This window comes from Chrysemys picta, chromosome 12 (genome assembly GCF_011386835.1).
Source record: "Chrysemys picta bellii isolate R12L10 chromosome 12, ASM1138683v2, whole genome shotgun sequence".
NCBI lineage: Eukaryota > Metazoa > Chordata > Testudines > Emydidae > Chrysemys > Chrysemys picta.
In genome coordinates, this window is record NC_088802.1 from 10,834,647 (window position 1) to 10,850,739 (window position 16,093).

General features: G+C 52.2%; 3 protein-coding genes across 5 annotated transcripts in view; all 3 read right to left on the reverse strand.

Annotated features, from left to right (window-relative positions):
• Positions 1-16,093, reverse strand: part of LOC101948742 (zinc finger protein RFP-like) — a 1,201,957-nt gene that overhangs the window by 1,017,457 nt on the left and 168,407 nt on the right. The gene's annotated exons all lie outside the window — the stretch shown is intronic.
• The window catches only part of LOC122173389 (zinc finger protein 436-like), a 49,813-nt gene that overhangs the window by 5,393 nt on the left and 28,327 nt on the right, over positions 1-16,093 (reverse strand). The gene's annotated exons all lie outside the window — the stretch shown is intronic.
• On the reverse strand, positions 548-10,615 carry LOC135974938 (zinc finger protein 850-like). Of its 3 annotated transcripts, XM_065564333.1 has the most exons (6): positions 10,345-10,615; positions 9,300-9,402; positions 8,134-8,221; positions 7,495-7,621; positions 6,062-6,175; positions 548-5,751 (listed from the first exon to the last, which is right to left on the reverse strand). In XM_065564333.1, exons 3-6 carry the CDS (start codon positions 8,188-8,190, stop codon positions 2,525-2,527), a joined length of 3,525 nt encoding a protein of 1,174 aa, XP_065420405.1. In that variant the 5' UTR covers positions 8,191-8,221; positions 9,300-9,402; positions 10,345-10,615; the 3' UTR covers positions 548-2,524. The 3 variants fall into 3 exon arrangements, with proteins under 3 accessions (XP_065420405.1, XP_065420406.1, XP_065420404.1); XM_065564334.1 differs by lacking the exon at positions 9,300-9,402 and having other exon boundaries at positions 548-5,748; XM_065564332.1 differs by lacking the exon at positions 9,300-9,402.

Consider the following 16,093-nt stretch of genomic DNA (forward strand, 5'->3'; position numbering starts at 1 on the left):
TTGGAGCCCAAAAAGCCAGACATGTCCGGGAAAATCCGGACATATGGTAACCCTAGGTACTCCCAGCTTTGCTGGCATCCCTGGCTTACCTTAGAGCAGGCTCCGGCAACTGCTGCTGCTCCCTGACTCTTCGAGCAGCCCCGTTGCCTCTGGACCCCAGCTGCTGGCCAGGCACTTCTCCTACCTGGACTCCAGCTGAGCTGCTCCTCCCCTCTCAGACTGTAAGAGCCGAGCTGCTGGCTTCGGGCAGCCCCCCCCTGCCTCCGGACCTTGCACCGCGAGAGCAGCTCAGCTGGAGCCGGGTAGGAGAAGTGCCTGGCTGGGGGCTCGGGGTCCGGAGGCGGGGGGGGCTGCCCGAAGCCAGTAGCGCTGGCTCGGGCAGCTTGGCTCTGTAAATCTGAGAGGGGAGGAGTGGAGCAGAGCCGCAGCGGGAGAGGAAGTGCCGGACGTATGGTAACCCTAGTCACCCCCATAAAGGGGCCGGATTACGACACAGCCTTGTTCTCTCCAGACAAATCCCCCAAACACTTCAATGAAAACACACAGGTCCATACAAAACAGTAAAACCAGTTTATTAACTGGAGCAAGGGGGTTTTCAGGGATTACAAGGGAGAAAGATGTAAAAGGTCAGGAACCGGTTAAAACTATAAAATTAAAACATGCATTTTAAATCCTAAATTTTACCAATCTAAGGAAAATGAGAAGCAAGCAGGTTTTCGCATCCCACCCGCTGTTGCAGGCAGTTCACAGTTCTTAAACCCAAGCTGGATTTCCTACCAGCCTTGATCCACCCTCCCCAGTCCAAGGTCCCTGTTCCCTTTCAAGCCATTTTGCTTCCTTCTGTAAAGATGGGAGAGGAGAGGTAAAAATGGAGGCCGACAGCCAGTGCTCTTAAGAAAAAAACCAAACAACCCACACTGATCACGCCTCCCCTGACACATTCCTGTGCCTTCATTGGGAGGCTCTGCCCACACTTTGAGAATTGCTAGTGTAGAGAGTCACCGTGGGGATTGGTAGCCAAGATGGTAACATCTGCTCCTTTCCGTCTCCGGGATCCCCAGAGAAAATGTCCGAGTAGGAGAGCGGAACAGATCGGATTTTAACATTAACCTTGCAAAACACATTTTGATGATTTCAGCTATAAATATTCCCTCCATCCTTCAGCCCCTATCCCCAGCGAATTCAATGAGACTGAGCTAGAATAGGGCAGGTGGCACGGGCGACGGTTATAATGGCTGAATTATTGATCCCTGAAATAACAGAATACAGGAACCCTTTGGATAGCTCAACATAGAGTACTACAGTTACCCCTCTTAGAATCACAGAATATCAGGGTTGGAAGGGAACTCCGGAGGTCATCTAGTCCAACCCCCTGCTTAAAGCAGGACCAATCCCCATCCTTCTTGTAGTGTGGGGACGAAAACTGGACACAATACTCCAGATGAGGCCTCACCAATGTTGAATAGAGGGGAACGATCACATCCCTCGGTCTGCTGGCAATGCCCCTACTTTAACAGCCCAAAATGCCCTTAGCCTTCTTGGCAACAAAGGCAGAGTGTTGATTTATATCCAGCTTCTCATCCACCATAAACCCGAGGTCCTCTTCTGCAGAAATGCTGCCTAGCCATTCGGTCCCTCGTCTGTAGCAATGAATGGGATTCTTTGATCCTAAGTGCAGGATTCTCCACTTGTCCTTGTTGAACCTCATCAGATTTATTTTGGCCTAATTCTCTAATTTGTCTACGTCCCTCTGTATCATATCCCTACCCTACAGCATATCTACCACTCCTCCCAGTTTAGTGTCATCTGCAAACTTTCTGAGGGTGCAGTCCACATCATCCTCCAGATCATTAATGAAGATACTGAACAAAACCGGCCCCAGGACCGTCCACTGGGACACGCCACTTGATACCGGTTGCCAACTAGACATGGAGCCATTGATCAGTACCCATTGAACCCGACGATATATCCAGCTTTCTATCCATTTTATGGTCCATTCATCCAGCCCATACTTCTTCAACTTGCTGGCAAGAATACTGTAGGAGATCATATCAAAAGCTTTGCTAAAATCAAGGAATAACACATCTACTGCTCTCCCCTCATCCACAGAACCAGTTATCTCAACATAGAAGGCAATTAGGTTACTCAGACATGACTTGCCCTCTTCTTCCAAGTCTTTAAAAATACACATTTACATTTCAAACTCTAGCTTATCTAAGGCAGAAACACTGTTAAAATCTCTCTCTAAATGTTGACCCAGAGTCAATTACATACAAGTTGCTTAACCCTTTCTTGCCATGTGTCACAGAAGTTTAGATCCTGTGTGGATTCTTCCATGTTTAATGAGGCTAGACCTCTATATGAAACATTTCCAGCAGTCCAAGCACCTCTGGAGTCTCTCCTGTGTGGATTGACTGATGTTGAACAAGGTCTGACATCTGTATAAAACTTTTCCCACAGTCCAAGCACTTGTGGGCTCTCTCTCCCGTGTGGAGTGCCTGATGATAAAGAAGGTGTGACCTTCTTATGAAACTTTTCCCATAGTGTGGTCTCTCTCCTGTGTGCAATGCCTGATGTTTAACAAGGTGTGACCGCTATATGAAACTTTTCCCAGAGCCCATAAGTGCTTGGACTGTTTCTCCTGTGTGTAATGCCTGATGTTTAACAAGGTCCGACCTTTGTATGAAACTTTTCCCACAGTCCAAGCACCTGTGGGGCTCTGTACTGTGTGGATTGCCTGATGTTTACGAAGGTTTGACCTTTCTGTGAAACTTTTCCCACAGTCCAAGCACTTGTGAGGTTTCTCTCCTGTGTGGATTGTCTGATGTTGAACAAGTTTTGACTTTCTTCTGAAGCTTTTCCCACACTCCAAGCACTTGTGGGGTCTCTCTCCTGTGTGGATTGCCTGATGTTTAACAAGGTCGGACCTTTGTATGAAACTTTTCCCACAGTCTAAGCAGTTGTGAGGTCTGGCTCCTGTGTGGATTGCCTGATGTTTAACAAGGTCAGATCTTTGTATGAAACTTTTCCCACAGTCCAAGCACTTGTGGGGTCTCTCTCCTGTGTGGATTGCATGATGTTCAACAAGTTTTGACTTTCTTCGGAAGCTTTTCCCACACTCCAAGCACTTGTGGGGTTTCTCTCCTGTGTGGATTGCCTGATGTTGAACAAGATTTGACTTTTTTATGAAACTTTTGCCACAGTCCAAGCACTTGTGAGGCCTCTCTCCTATGTGGATTGCCTGATGTTCAATAAGGTGTGCCCTCTGTATGAAACTTTTCCCACAGTCCAAGCACTTGTGAGGTCTCTCTCCTGTGTGGATTGCCTGATGTTGAACAAGGTTTGATCTTTGTATAAAACTTTCCCCTAAGTCCAAGTTCCTGTGCGGTCTCACCCCTGTGTGGATTGCCTGATGGCGAACTAGTTGTGACCTTGTTATGAAACATTTTTCACAGTCTAAGCACTTGTGGGGTCTGTCTCCTGTGTGTAATGCCTGATGATAAACAAGGTGTGACCTTCTTATGAAACTTCTACCACAGTCCAAGCACTTGTGGGGTCTCTCTCCTGTGTGGACTGCCTGATGTTGAAAAAGGTGTGCCCTCTGTATGAAAATTTTCCCACAGTCGAAGCACTTGTGGGGTCTTTCTTCTGTGTGGATTGCCCGATGTTGAACAAGGTTTGATCTCTCTATGAAACTTTTCCCACAGTCCACACACTTGTGGGGTCTCTCTCCTGTGTGGATTGCCTGATGTGTAACAAGATGTGACCGCTGTATGAAACTTTTCCCACAGTACAAGCACTTGTGGGGTCTCTCTCCTGTGTGTAATGCCTGATGATAAAAAAGGTGTGACCTTCTTATGAAACTTCTCCCACAGTTCAAGCACTTGTGGGGTCTCTCTCCTGTGTGGATAGCCCGATGTTTAATAAGGTATGACCTTTTCATGAAACTTTTCCCACAGTCCAAGCATTTGTGGGGTTTCTCTCCTGTGTGGATTGACTGATGTTGAACAAGGTTTGACTTTCTTATAAAACTTTTTCCACAGTCCAAGCACTTGTGTGGTCTCTCTCCTGTGTGGATTGCCTGATGTTTAACAAGGTGTGACCTTCTTTTGAAACTTTTCCCACAGTCCAAGCACTTGTGGGGTTTCTCTCCTGTGTGGATTGACTGATGTTGAACAAGGTTTGACTTTCTTATAAAACTTTTCCCACAGTCCAAGCACTTGTGGGGTCTCTCTCCTGTGTGGACTGCCTGATGTTTAACAAGGTGTGACCTTCTTTTGAAACTTTTCCCACAGTCCAAGCACTTGTGGGGTCTCTCTCCTGTGTGGATTGCCTGATGACGAACTAAGTGTGACCTTATTTTGAAACTTTTCCCACAGTCCAAGCACTTGTGGAGTCTCTCTCCTGTGTGGATTGCCTGATGACGAACTAGGTGTGACCTTCTTTTGAAACTTTTCCCACAGTCCAAGCACTTGTGGAGTCTCTCTCCTGTGTGGATTGCCTGATGACGAACTAGGTGTGAACTCTGTATGAAAAGTTTCCCACAGTCCAAGCACTTGTGGGGTCTCTCTCCTGTGTGGATTGCCTGATGTTTAACAAGCTCTGACCTCTCTATGAAACTTTTCCCACAGTCTAAGCACCTGTGGGGTCTCGCTCCTGTGTGTAATGCCTGATGTTTAACAAGGTCTGACCTTTTCATGAAACTTTTCCCACAGTCCAAGCACTTGTGAGGTCTCTCTCCTGTGTGGATTGCCTGATGTTGAACAAGGTTTGACTTTCTTATGAAACTTTTCCCACAGTTCAAGCACTTGTAGGGTCTTTCTCCTGTGTGGATTGCCTGATGTTTAACAAGGTTTGACTTTCTTAGGAAACTTTTCCCACAGTCCAAGCACTTGTGGGGTCTTTCTCCTGTGTGGATTGCCTGATGATGGACAAGGTCTGACCTTTGTATGAAACTTTTCCCACAGTCCAAGCACTTATGGGGTCTCGCTCCTGTGTGTAATGCCTGATGTTTAACAAGGTGTGACCTTCTTATGAAACTTTTCCCACAGTCCAAGCACTTGTGGCATCTTTCTCCTGTGTGGATTGCCTGATGACGAACTAGGTTTGACTTCTGTATGAAACTTTTCCCACAGTCCAAGCACTTGTGGGGTCTCTCTCCTCTGTGGATTGCCTGATGTTTAACAAGGTTTGACTTTCTTATGAATCTTTTCCCACAGTCCAAGCACTTATGGGGTCTCTCCCTTGTGTGGCTTAACTGATGTCTAATTATATGTGTCTTCGAAATGAAACATTTCCCCCACTGGAGGGATTGAGCGGGTTTCTCTTCAGTGTGGCTGCTCCCATAGTTATTAAGATCTGAGAGCTTATTAAAACTTTCCCCATCGTCCAAGCATTGAGGGGGTTTCCCTCCAGTATAGATTGTCTGATGTGTCACAAGCTGTGATCTCACAATGAATTCTTTCGCAAACTGAGGGTAGTGCCCGGGTGTCTCTTCCTTGGGATTTGTCTGCTGCGCTCTGGGATCCTTGCCTCCTCCCCCAGCGTTAATAGATTCATCCATTCTCTTCCCTGCGTGGTTTTCCAGAAGCCTCTCTGACCTATGCCAGTTACCCCAGCCTTCTTCCTGCTCCAAGCACTGGGAAAAATTCCCTTCAGCTCTTCCTACAAAGGTCCCCTGCAGTTCCACTTCCCCGGGAACTTCCTCATGATGATTCCCCTGCTGATTCTCACTCTCTCGCTCAGCACCTACTGGGAGAGACACAATCCAGACAGGAGTCATTGTGCTGGGGAGAATGAGGAATAGCACCGAGGAAAAACCCAACAGAAAGAGTGAGTAATTGCACTCTGCCACCACATCCCACTCAAACACTCACAGGGAAGGAAAGCTGGGAAGCAAACTCCTGCAGCTAAGAGGCTCGATAGAATGGCGTGAGCTATATCTGATGACTGCAGCCCTGTCCCAGCTGAGATGAGGAAGAACTGAGGGTGCTTACTCACACCATATTTTGGGATTCTCAACTTCTTTCATTCCCTAGATTGTTTCTGTGTCAGTCCTCACCTGTATGGGTGCATCTCGGAAGCCTTCTTTCTTTGCAGGCCTGGAGATCGGGCACCCACGGCTCTTCCCCTCGTTCCAGCCGGGAGATGAGCTCAGGTTTGGGAATTGGAAATCCTGTGCAGAGGGTGAAATCAGACCAGATCAGGGTGCTTGGAACATTGGTGGAGTATTTGTCAGAAAGAACATTCCGTGAGTGCAACCTGTCCCTGTGCTCTGCTGGAAGAGCGGTTAATCCAAGAGGATGGGGAAATGGTCAGTGAGCCCCCTTGTGCAGAGGGAGTTGTCTGGGGAGGTGAATTGAATTATTACTACACTCTCACAAGGCGTTCCCAGGATTGTGCACTCTGGGGGCCTTGCTGACTCTCACACAGCTGTGCACTTAAACCCCTGCTTCTTTCTAAACCTGCAGAGCCCAGAGCACTCCCCATGGCTGGAGCTATTCCCAAGGAGGGAGGTGAACAGGGTTTGTGTGTGAAGCCGAGAAACAACACAGTCAGGACAATGCTGGATTTATGCCCCTTTGAAAGCTGGAGGGGTGGGGATGGTTTAGCTTGTCCATTGGATTTTGACACCCATGTCCCACTGGAGAGGGCACAGAGATGCAAGTCTCTCTCATACGGCAGCTGTGCATTATGGAACCACTCGCCTCTGATCTAACTGACCAAGGAAGAACCTGACCAGATTCAGACACGCAGACCCCACGGCTTCTAGTTAGGGTGACCAGACGACCCGATATTATCAGCACAGTCCCGATTTTAGGGTATTTGTCCCATATCCCGACCTTACATCGGCTGGGACGCACTATGCCGTGATATCAGGGGACCGTCTGGTGGAGGACGAAAGCCGTCGCCACTCACATCTTCTTCCTGGGCCTGGGGAAGCACAAATGAACACCTGGCTCTTCCCCGCCGGCCGGCATGAGCCTGCAGAGTGCTGTAGCCCCACTCCCCAGGCACGCACAGAGGCAGTGAGGAGGTCTATGCTGAGTGCTGGGGTGTGGGGCTTGTAGGCGCCGGCAGCAAGCCCACCCACCCCGTTCGACCCTTCCTGACCCGCGCGACCTTAGGAGCCAGAGGGACGGGACCTGCCTGCTGGATGCTTCCTGGGAGCCGCTCCAGGTAAGGCTAGCACTGCTGGGACTCAACTGGCCCCCTGGCGGGTCCCTCTGGCTGGGGGAGGGGCTCTGCGTGCTGCCCACCTCCCTCCCCGAGGTGGGTGGTGGAGACGGAACGGAGGCAATCTGGTGCGGGCGGGACGGGGCGTGGAGGCGCCGGTGGGTTCTCAGCCCCCACCAATTTTTCCTGTGCTCCGGCGGTTTTTTTTGTTTTCCTTCACCGCCGGCTTGTTTTTTGCTCCCTCCCCGTGTCCTGATATTTCACCTCTCTCATCCAGTCACCCTACTTCTAGTATCTGAAGGAACAGGAATCCCTTACCCAGCGAGGTCACTGTATCGTAGTTCTCCTGCATGACGTCCCTGTAGAGGGCTCTCTGAGCGGGTTCCAGCAGAGCCCCCTGCCCCTCGGTGAAATACACAGCCACCTCCTCGAACGTCACTGGTAACTGAAACAACAAAAGTCCCCCACTCAGTACTTGCTGCCCCAGCAACAATCCCATTAGTCACGCAGGAGGAAGGATAAAGAAATGGAAGCTCTGGGAGGGCCAGAGTAGCAGAATCCCACCCCCACCCTGCTGAGGGCAGCCAGGAGGCTTCAGGGGGTGGGGAGAAGGTCAGAGCTCCTTGTCCACCCCAGCACACAGAGCAGGGCAGGGTCGTTTCATTTCCCACACACGTGGCAGCCACAGGCTAATATGGGAAGCAGAGCCCTAAGCCAGGGACAGGGACAGGAAACCCGACAACTTCCCTTCATAATTCACAGCAGCCTCAGGCTAATGGGGTCTCACTCCAGCACTGGGAGCCTTGAAAATGTTCCCAGCCCTGTGCAAGGGGGTTGTATCCTGTTTGAGAAATGGGGGAATGTCCCGTCTCCCCTCCCCCATCACCAATGGGCCCACTCAGAAAAACAGCAGGTTTATCACATCCTGTCTCCTCCCTGCCCCTGATAATCCCCTACCTGAGCTGGCTCCATCACAGACATTTCCCTTCCCTCTTTCCTGGAAGACGGGCCCATCTGGAGCAAAACGTGGACGTGATTCCTCAGCCTGTTGGGGCGAGAGGGGCGATGGGGGAGGTTACAGAAAGGGCTTCAGTCCATGTCACACCCCGATTACCCCCAGACTCTTCAGACCCTCCCAGTAACAGTATCTCTGAGCCAAATGCTAGGAAAAAAAGCAGAACTAAAGGGGCCACTTTGGGGGATTTCCCCACACTGCCGTGTAAACTCCTCTCCCTTAGGAGCAGCAGGAGCCCTGTGATGGTATCACCTAAAGAATGAGCTGCCCTGGACTCCCCCAGCAGCCCCCAGGGACAGGCAGGCAGAGGCTGATCCCATTGGCCCATCCACACTCCCTGCCTGCCCAAAGCAGCAGTGACTCCGGTGTGGCTGAGATGTGTATCCTGCCCAGAAATCAGATCAGGACCCTGGGCGACCCCAAAACTCATGAGACACAGACCCAGGGGAGGTTCTAGGCACCAGCAAAGCAAGCACCTTCTTGGGGCAGCCCATTTGCAGGGACACCAGCGGGCAGGGATCCAGCCTGGGAGCTGAGAGCCAACAGGGGGCCCTGGGAGCTGTTGTTCCTTGGTTAGTTCCCTGCCTATAGAGCCAGCCCTAGAGAAGGGAAAGAACTACATTTCCCAGCATTCCCTTGGCCGCTATTAACAGGAAAGGGAGGGGGACGGAGTATGGTAGCTGAAATCTCATTCTGCAGCTTGTTGTGAAGCGAGAGCTCATTGCTAGAGCCGGGTGGCCCTGTGAATGGGGAACAAGTGTGCCCAAGGAGTAGAAAAAAGCTTTGGCCCAGATATTCCCTTCAGAAGACTTCCCCAGACTGGATTAGGGATACTGGTGTGACCTCACCTTGCAGCCCCCAAAGAAGGAATTGGGTGGATTAAATGGACAGTGCCCCTCTCTATCTGAAGCCTAGCAAGGGAGATATGTGGATCCCACTAGAATTTAAAATGAAAAGTAAGGAAGGGGAGGCTCTGCTAGAGGACCTGGGCAGCTTTAGATACAGTATCAGGCCCGTAGGAGGATTTCCACATCTGAGCCATGGAAGCAGAAATTGACTTTTCCTTTCCGGATTTAGCTAATATTGAGAAAGGGAATCTAGGACCTACCTTCCAGATCTGAACACCTCAACATTCAGGAGTGCTCAAGCTCAATTTGGGCAGCTGTTACTTCAATTCTCCCAAATCAAATATACTGATCCACTGTAACTTGCTGTAGAAAAAGTAGGATAAAATTGAGCAAGAAATGCTTCCCCGTGGTTTTTAGGACCAGAATTGCTATTTTCAACAGCCATTGCCTTTTTTTTTTTTTAGTTTAATTTGTTTGAAAGGAAGACAGTGACATCGCATTGGCAAATTCCCCATAGAAACAAAGAGTGGAACAAAAGAATAATAAAGGCACCTCAACTTTTCCTCTTTGATGGGGAACAGGCTTATAATATGCATCCAGATATCCTCCAATCACACAAGCTGAAAATGGTTCCACTTTACTGCAGTTCTGTAACCATATGGGAACCAATCCTGTCTGTGTTCTTTGAACATCCAAAATTGCTGAATGACCCACCCTGGGAGCAAGTTACCAGTGATCCAGGGCTGGGGCGGAAGAAGGGTGCAGGTGGATGGAGGGAAGAGCCCAGGGCTGGGGCAGGAAGGGGTGTGTGGGTGGGCGGGCACTGGTGCGGGGGAAAAAGAGGAGCCCTGAGCTCGGGCTGCACGTGGTGGGGGGGAGACCCCAGGGCTGGGGCAGCAGAAGGGTGCAGGGGGGGAGCCCAGGGCTCTGTGGTGGGGGCAGCCACATTTTTTTTCCTTGGGGCAGCAAAAAACCTAGAGCCGGCCCTGCACTGACCACACGAGCACGGGTGCGTCTGACAATAACACACTGGGAGCAGGGTGTGGGTGTGCGGGGCTGGGTTTTTACCTCTGTCCACTGCCACTCTCCCCACACCCCTGCTTCCCTCGCAGTGCCCCCCACTCACATCTTTCCCCGTTCCAGCCACGCTCCTCTCCACCCCACAATCCACACGATCCACCCATCTTCCCTTCAGTGCACCCCAGCCCCCATCACAGCCTGCCCCCGCATCGCCAGCACCCGCCTCCTGCTCCCTCCTCCCTCTGCAGCCCGGGAGTGACGGGGGGGGGGCCGGGTCTCTCTCACCTTCCCTCCGAGCGGGGCCCCCTGTGGCCGGAGCCGGGCCGGGAAGGGGCCTGGCCGGGCTGGGGGCTCTGCCCTGGGAGAGGCTCCTGGGGAGCAGCGGGAAGGGCCCTGCTGGAGATTCCCCTCTCCCGGCTGCAGCCAGGGCTCCGGGCTCCCAGCACCAGCCGCCGGGGCTCGGGGATCTCGCCAGGAGCCTGGAGCCAGAGTCACCGCAGCGGCTGCGAGTCACTTCCTGCTGCCGGGCCTGAGCCCAGCGATCGCTCCCCCCAGAGCCGCCTCCCAGCTGCTCCTGGGTCCTAGCGATCAAACCATCGCGCTGCAGCATCTCTGTGTCCGGCTCCTCTTCCACTCACAGGCTCTATGGTCAGAAGGGCCCATCATGAGCATCTAGCCCAGGGATTCTCACGACCAAATTTGGTGGCCTCAGAGTGTGGCCAGCAACTCTTACTAGTGGCCGCTGAGACAGTTTCCCCTATAATCCTAACTAACTTTATGAGAAACCAATAAATATGCAGCGAGGTAAGTGGGGGGAACAGTCTTACTATTGTGGGGAACTTTTCTGGCTTATACACCACCCTGATTGTATGGAATAGCAAAAGGAGCTGAGTCCTCGCTCCCTTTACCTGGAGACCTGACTGACCTCCCGGACTCCCCTCCCACTCCGGTGTCTGAAACCCTGACAAGCCTGGCCCCAAGATTCCTGCAGGGTCTTCATCCCCAATTTTGTTGTGATCACTCAGGACAGAGGCTAGGGTGTTGTATCCCCACTCTGGGGTCCTCTCTTCACTCCGGACGCATCCCTGATGTCGCTATTCAGCATTGCATAGAGTTCAGAACAAATACGATTTATTAAACAGCAAGTAATTAAAAAAATTAAGGAAAAAATGGGAAAGAGGAATAGAAAACATGATGTCATCCCACGCTGCCCAGGGTCCCCCCTCGCTCTCCCCAGCTGCTCACCACACCCAGCACCAGACTGCTCCAGACCCAGCTTCCCTCTGCATCAGTGCTTCTACTCCTCTGCCTCCAACCCAGCTCTAGCTGCTCCTCTCCCCTTAGCTCTGCCCTTCTCTGGCAGGCAGCTCCAGCTCACACAGAGAATTGGCACCTGACTCCCTCACTGGCCTGCCTGCCCTGTCAACGAGGTTGACCTAGTGCCTTGGCCTCTCTCCATTCGCCCTGGGGACTAGTCTCAGGGTTTTCATTTCTCATTGGCCCTTCCTGTCTTTTGGTACTGGGAGAAACCAACCAAAACCCCCCCACTAAGTTTCAGTAAGGGCCCAACAGTCATGGGGTCAGGCAACTTCATGGTGTGTGTGAGCTCCAAAGCATCCTTCAGGTGAATTATACATTTCTTTCTTTACCCCTTTCTTCCTGGTGGTGATGGACGGCCAGATAAGGGTTTTCTAACACCCACAGTCGGTCCTTTGTCATCTCTGAGGAGTTTGAGTGGGACAATCCCCAGAACTATGACATATTTCTGTAACAAAAACTTTGACATATGTCTGGGTCTTTATGGACAGATCTCCGTCTTTGAGCCTGCTGAGTGGGTTTTGCCATAACAGCAAATGTCCGGGGGTGTTTGCAGAGCACAAGGGCTGAAGCTCAGAAACATCCCTGATTAGTCACCTTCCCAACTATCCAATTGCCCTGCATCCATAGCTGATTGATTGCTGCCAGATCCAGCCCACCCAGGCCCAGACTCCCAGCCCTGAGGGGAGGCGGCGCATCCCGCATGTCGACGCTGACTGACAGCTGCTGCCAGGGCCCTGCCACTGTGACAGCGGCCAACACTGCCCTCACCTCATGAGTACCCCCACAGCACCCCCTCCAGCACTCCTAACTCTACACACTCTATCAGCTGCCACCCCCCATTAGTGTCCTCTTTTGGGGCACCTGGCATATGGTCAGGCTAGCAACAAACATACATTGAAATCTTACCATTCTATATGAAATGGTGTCACATGCATTTCAACGGCACAATATTCAGCAGATCATGAGTTTACCAATGATCCCTCACCAGGCACACTATGCACACAAAATATCATAACCCTACACAAGTGGTGAACATGGGGTGCAGAGGGTATCACAAGAGGGATCCGTGTGGGGTGAGTGGGGCAAAGAAACTCTCTGTCATCCCAACGCAGGACACGGTGCGACATGGGGAGGGCGGGACCTGTTGGCTATCGAGGGCCGTGAAGGCAGGCAGGGAGAGGAGCCCCTCTGCAGGCTTGGCCCTGGTCCACTGGAGTTCCTGGGGAGCGGAACCCCTCCCTCACCAGGATTTCAACGATTTCCACCACACCACTGACCTCAGCCTGGACCAGTCCACACAAGAGATCCTGGACACCACAGCAAATAAGTGCTGGTCACATAAACACCACCCTATACCGGAAACCTACTGACCGCTATACTTACCTACCTGCCTCCAGCTTCCATCCAGACCTTGGGAGGCAAGCTAGTCCTTTCTTACAGACAGCCCCCAATCTGAAGCAAATACTCACCAGCAACTACACACCACAGAAACACTAACCCAGGAACCAATCCCTGCAACAAACCCCATTGCCAACTCTGTCCCCATATCTACTCTAGCGACACCATCATAGGACCCAACCATATCAACCACACTATCAAGGGCACATTCAGTTGCACAACTACTAAAGTAATATATGCCATCATGTGCCAGCAATGTGCCTCTGCTATGTACATTGGCCAATCCGGACAGTCTCTATGTAAAAGAATAAATGGACACAAATCAGGAATGGTAACATACAAAAGCCAGTAGGAGAACACTTCAATATCCCTGGACATTCAACAACAGATTTAAAAGTAGCCATCCTTCAACCAAAAAACTTCTGTATGAAACTTTTCCCACAGTCCAAGCACTTGTGGGGTCTCTCTCCTGTGTGGATTGCCTGATGACAAACAAGGTCTGACCGTGTGGGCAGCGCTCTGGGGGTGGGGCTGTGCGCTTCCACGGAGCAGTGTGTCTAGATCCTTGCGGAGCCAGACACGCTGCTCTGAGTAGCATGATAGGGGAGACAGGGATGTGGGGTTGGATAAGTGGCAGCAGCTCTCGGGGGGCAATCAGGGAACAGAGAGCAGGGTGGGTTGCATAGCGGTTGGGGTTCCGGGGTGGTGGTTGGGGGGGTGTCTCTGGAGGGGGCAGTCAGGGAGCAGGGGGGGTTGGATGGGGCGTGGGAGTCCCGGGAGTCTGTCAGGGGGCAGGGGGTGGATAGGGGATGGGGCTGTCATTGGACAGGGAGCAAGGGGGGTTGGGCGGGAGGGTTCTGGGTGGGGCAGTTAGGGTGGGGGTCTCCGGAGAGGGTGGTCAAGAGAGAAGGAGTGGGGGTGGGTTGGATGGGGTTGGAGATTCTAAGGGGGGGCAGTCAGGGGCTGGGAAGTGGGAGGGGATGGATAGGCGGTGGGGCCAAGCTGTTTGCGGAGGCACAGCCTTCCCTATCTGGTCCTCCATACAATTTTACAACCCTCATGTGGCCTTCGGGCCAAAAAGTTTGCTCACCCCTGGGCTAAGTCCTTTAAGTTACTTTCACCCCTGACCATTGGGAAGGAAACAGATGCATGAGGGGAAGGCTGGCAGCAGAACCTCAAGTCTCCCATGCCAGGGGGAGTTCAGGATTTAGCCAAAACCAACGTCGGTGGAGTTGAGGATGTCGGCTGGTTCCTCTTCTCTGGTTTGCCCTGCGTAACTTCCCTTTCAGGATCAGGATGATGAAGGCACAATGGTGCCAGGAGACAGCAGGTGTGAGACATTCCCCAGGGTACCATCTGGACTGCTGAACTGCTTAATTCTCCATCCCAGGGCATGTTTTACACTGTTTCCCAGAGTGAATAAAAATCAATTATTTAAAAAAAAAATCAAGAAAATCAGATTTTTTTTATTTAAATCGGATTTTTTTGATAATTTTTTTCCTCAAAAACCATTTTATCTAAAGATAGTTTTAATTAAGATACATTATAGCTCAAAGATCTCTCATCATGGAATAGGGATTATACATTCTAATTCTATAGTATGAGACAATATAGACATGTCATGTTTAAGAAAACTTTTGTAAATGAGTTCCTGTAGTTCATGCATTAAGGACCCAGTCTTATGGGGATCCACAGGCTTCTGTATAGATTACTTAGGTAAATCTTTCTATCTACCCAATGGGACTCAGTGCTCAGTCTAGAAGATACCATCAGAGATGCTTAGTTTGCCAGTTCTCAAACTTTGTCTTTGTGTCTCCAAAGGTAACATACTTGTTAACAGTAAAAATGTTTTAAAATAAATTAATATATAGAGGTGAGAAATAACAGACCTCACCTCAATTGTCCCTCTGCAAATTTGTGTACAAAGAGTTAATCCCTTACCGCTCTCCAAAATTGCAGTTTCAAAAAGTTCAATGAATACAAGACTGTTGGAGGCAGAATAGATCTGGAGAAGGAAGAGTCTGGAGACAAATGTGAGAAGAGAGGAAAATATGCTTTTCTGTTAAAATATTATGTTTGCTGTTGAAGAAACAAATCCAGAATACTGAACGTTGTTGTTTTAGTTAAAGAAAAGAATTTAAATGTCAGTCTGGTGATGTTCTCCTCCTAATACAGCATGGCAAGAAAATCCTGCAACTATTAATGATTAACCTGTTGAATTGGAGATAGTTCACCTCCTAATGACTTCATAAATTAGGGTTACCATATTTCAAGCCTCCAAAAGGAGGACACTCCACCGGACCCCGGCCTCACCCCCAGCCCCGCACACGCCCCCGCCCCAACTCCACCCCTTCCCCAAAGTCCCCGCCCCAACTCCGCCCCCTCCCCTGCTTCCCGCGAACATTTGATTTGCGGGAAGCCTGAAGCAGGTAAGGGGGTGTGTGGGGGGAGGAGGAGCGGCCCAGGCTGTCCCCCCACGGCATTTCCAGCCTGGGCCGGCCCCCGGCCGAGCACCCCCTGGCCCCGCCGGCCCCCGGACCCCCGGCCGAGCATCCCCCCAGCCCCGCCGGCCCCCCGGCCCGCTCAGCACCCCCTGGCCCCGCCGGCCCCCCGGCCGAGCATCCCCCCAGCCCCGCCAGACCCCCGGCCCGCTCAGCAGCCCCTGGCCCCCCCGGCCCGCTCAGCATCCCCTAGCCCCGCCGGCCCCCCGGCTGGCTTAGCACCCCCTGGCCCAGCCCCCGGCCGATCACCCCCTGGCCCCACCGGCTCTTGGCGCTCCCGGTCCCCGGCAGCGCCGGCCGGTGCTCGGCCCCGCCGGCCCCCCAGCAGCGCCGGGGCTTGGTGCCCCTGGCTCCCCGGCAGCACCGGCACTCTGCCCCGGCGGCCCCCGGTCCCCCGGCAGCGCCGGCGCTCGGTGCCCCAGGCTCCCCGGCAGCGCCGGCGCTCTGCCCCGCCGGCGCTGGGCGCCCCCGGCCCACCACCGCCGCCTGCATGTCCTGATCTTCCCGGACATGTCCGGCTTTTTGGGATTTCCCCCCGGACGGGGGTTTGGAGCCCAAAAAGCCAGACATGTCCGGGAAAATCCGGACATATGGTAACCCTAGGTACTCCCAGCTTTGCTGGCATCCCTGGCTTACCTTAGAGCAGGCTCCGGCGACTGCTGCTGCTCCCTGACTCTTCGAGCAGCCCCGTTGCCTCTGGACCCCAGCTGCTGGCCAGGCACTTCTCCTACCTGGACTCCAGCTGAGCTGCTCCTCCCCTCTCAGACTGTAAGAGCCGAGCTGCTGGCTTCGGGCAGCCCCCCCCTGCCTCCGGA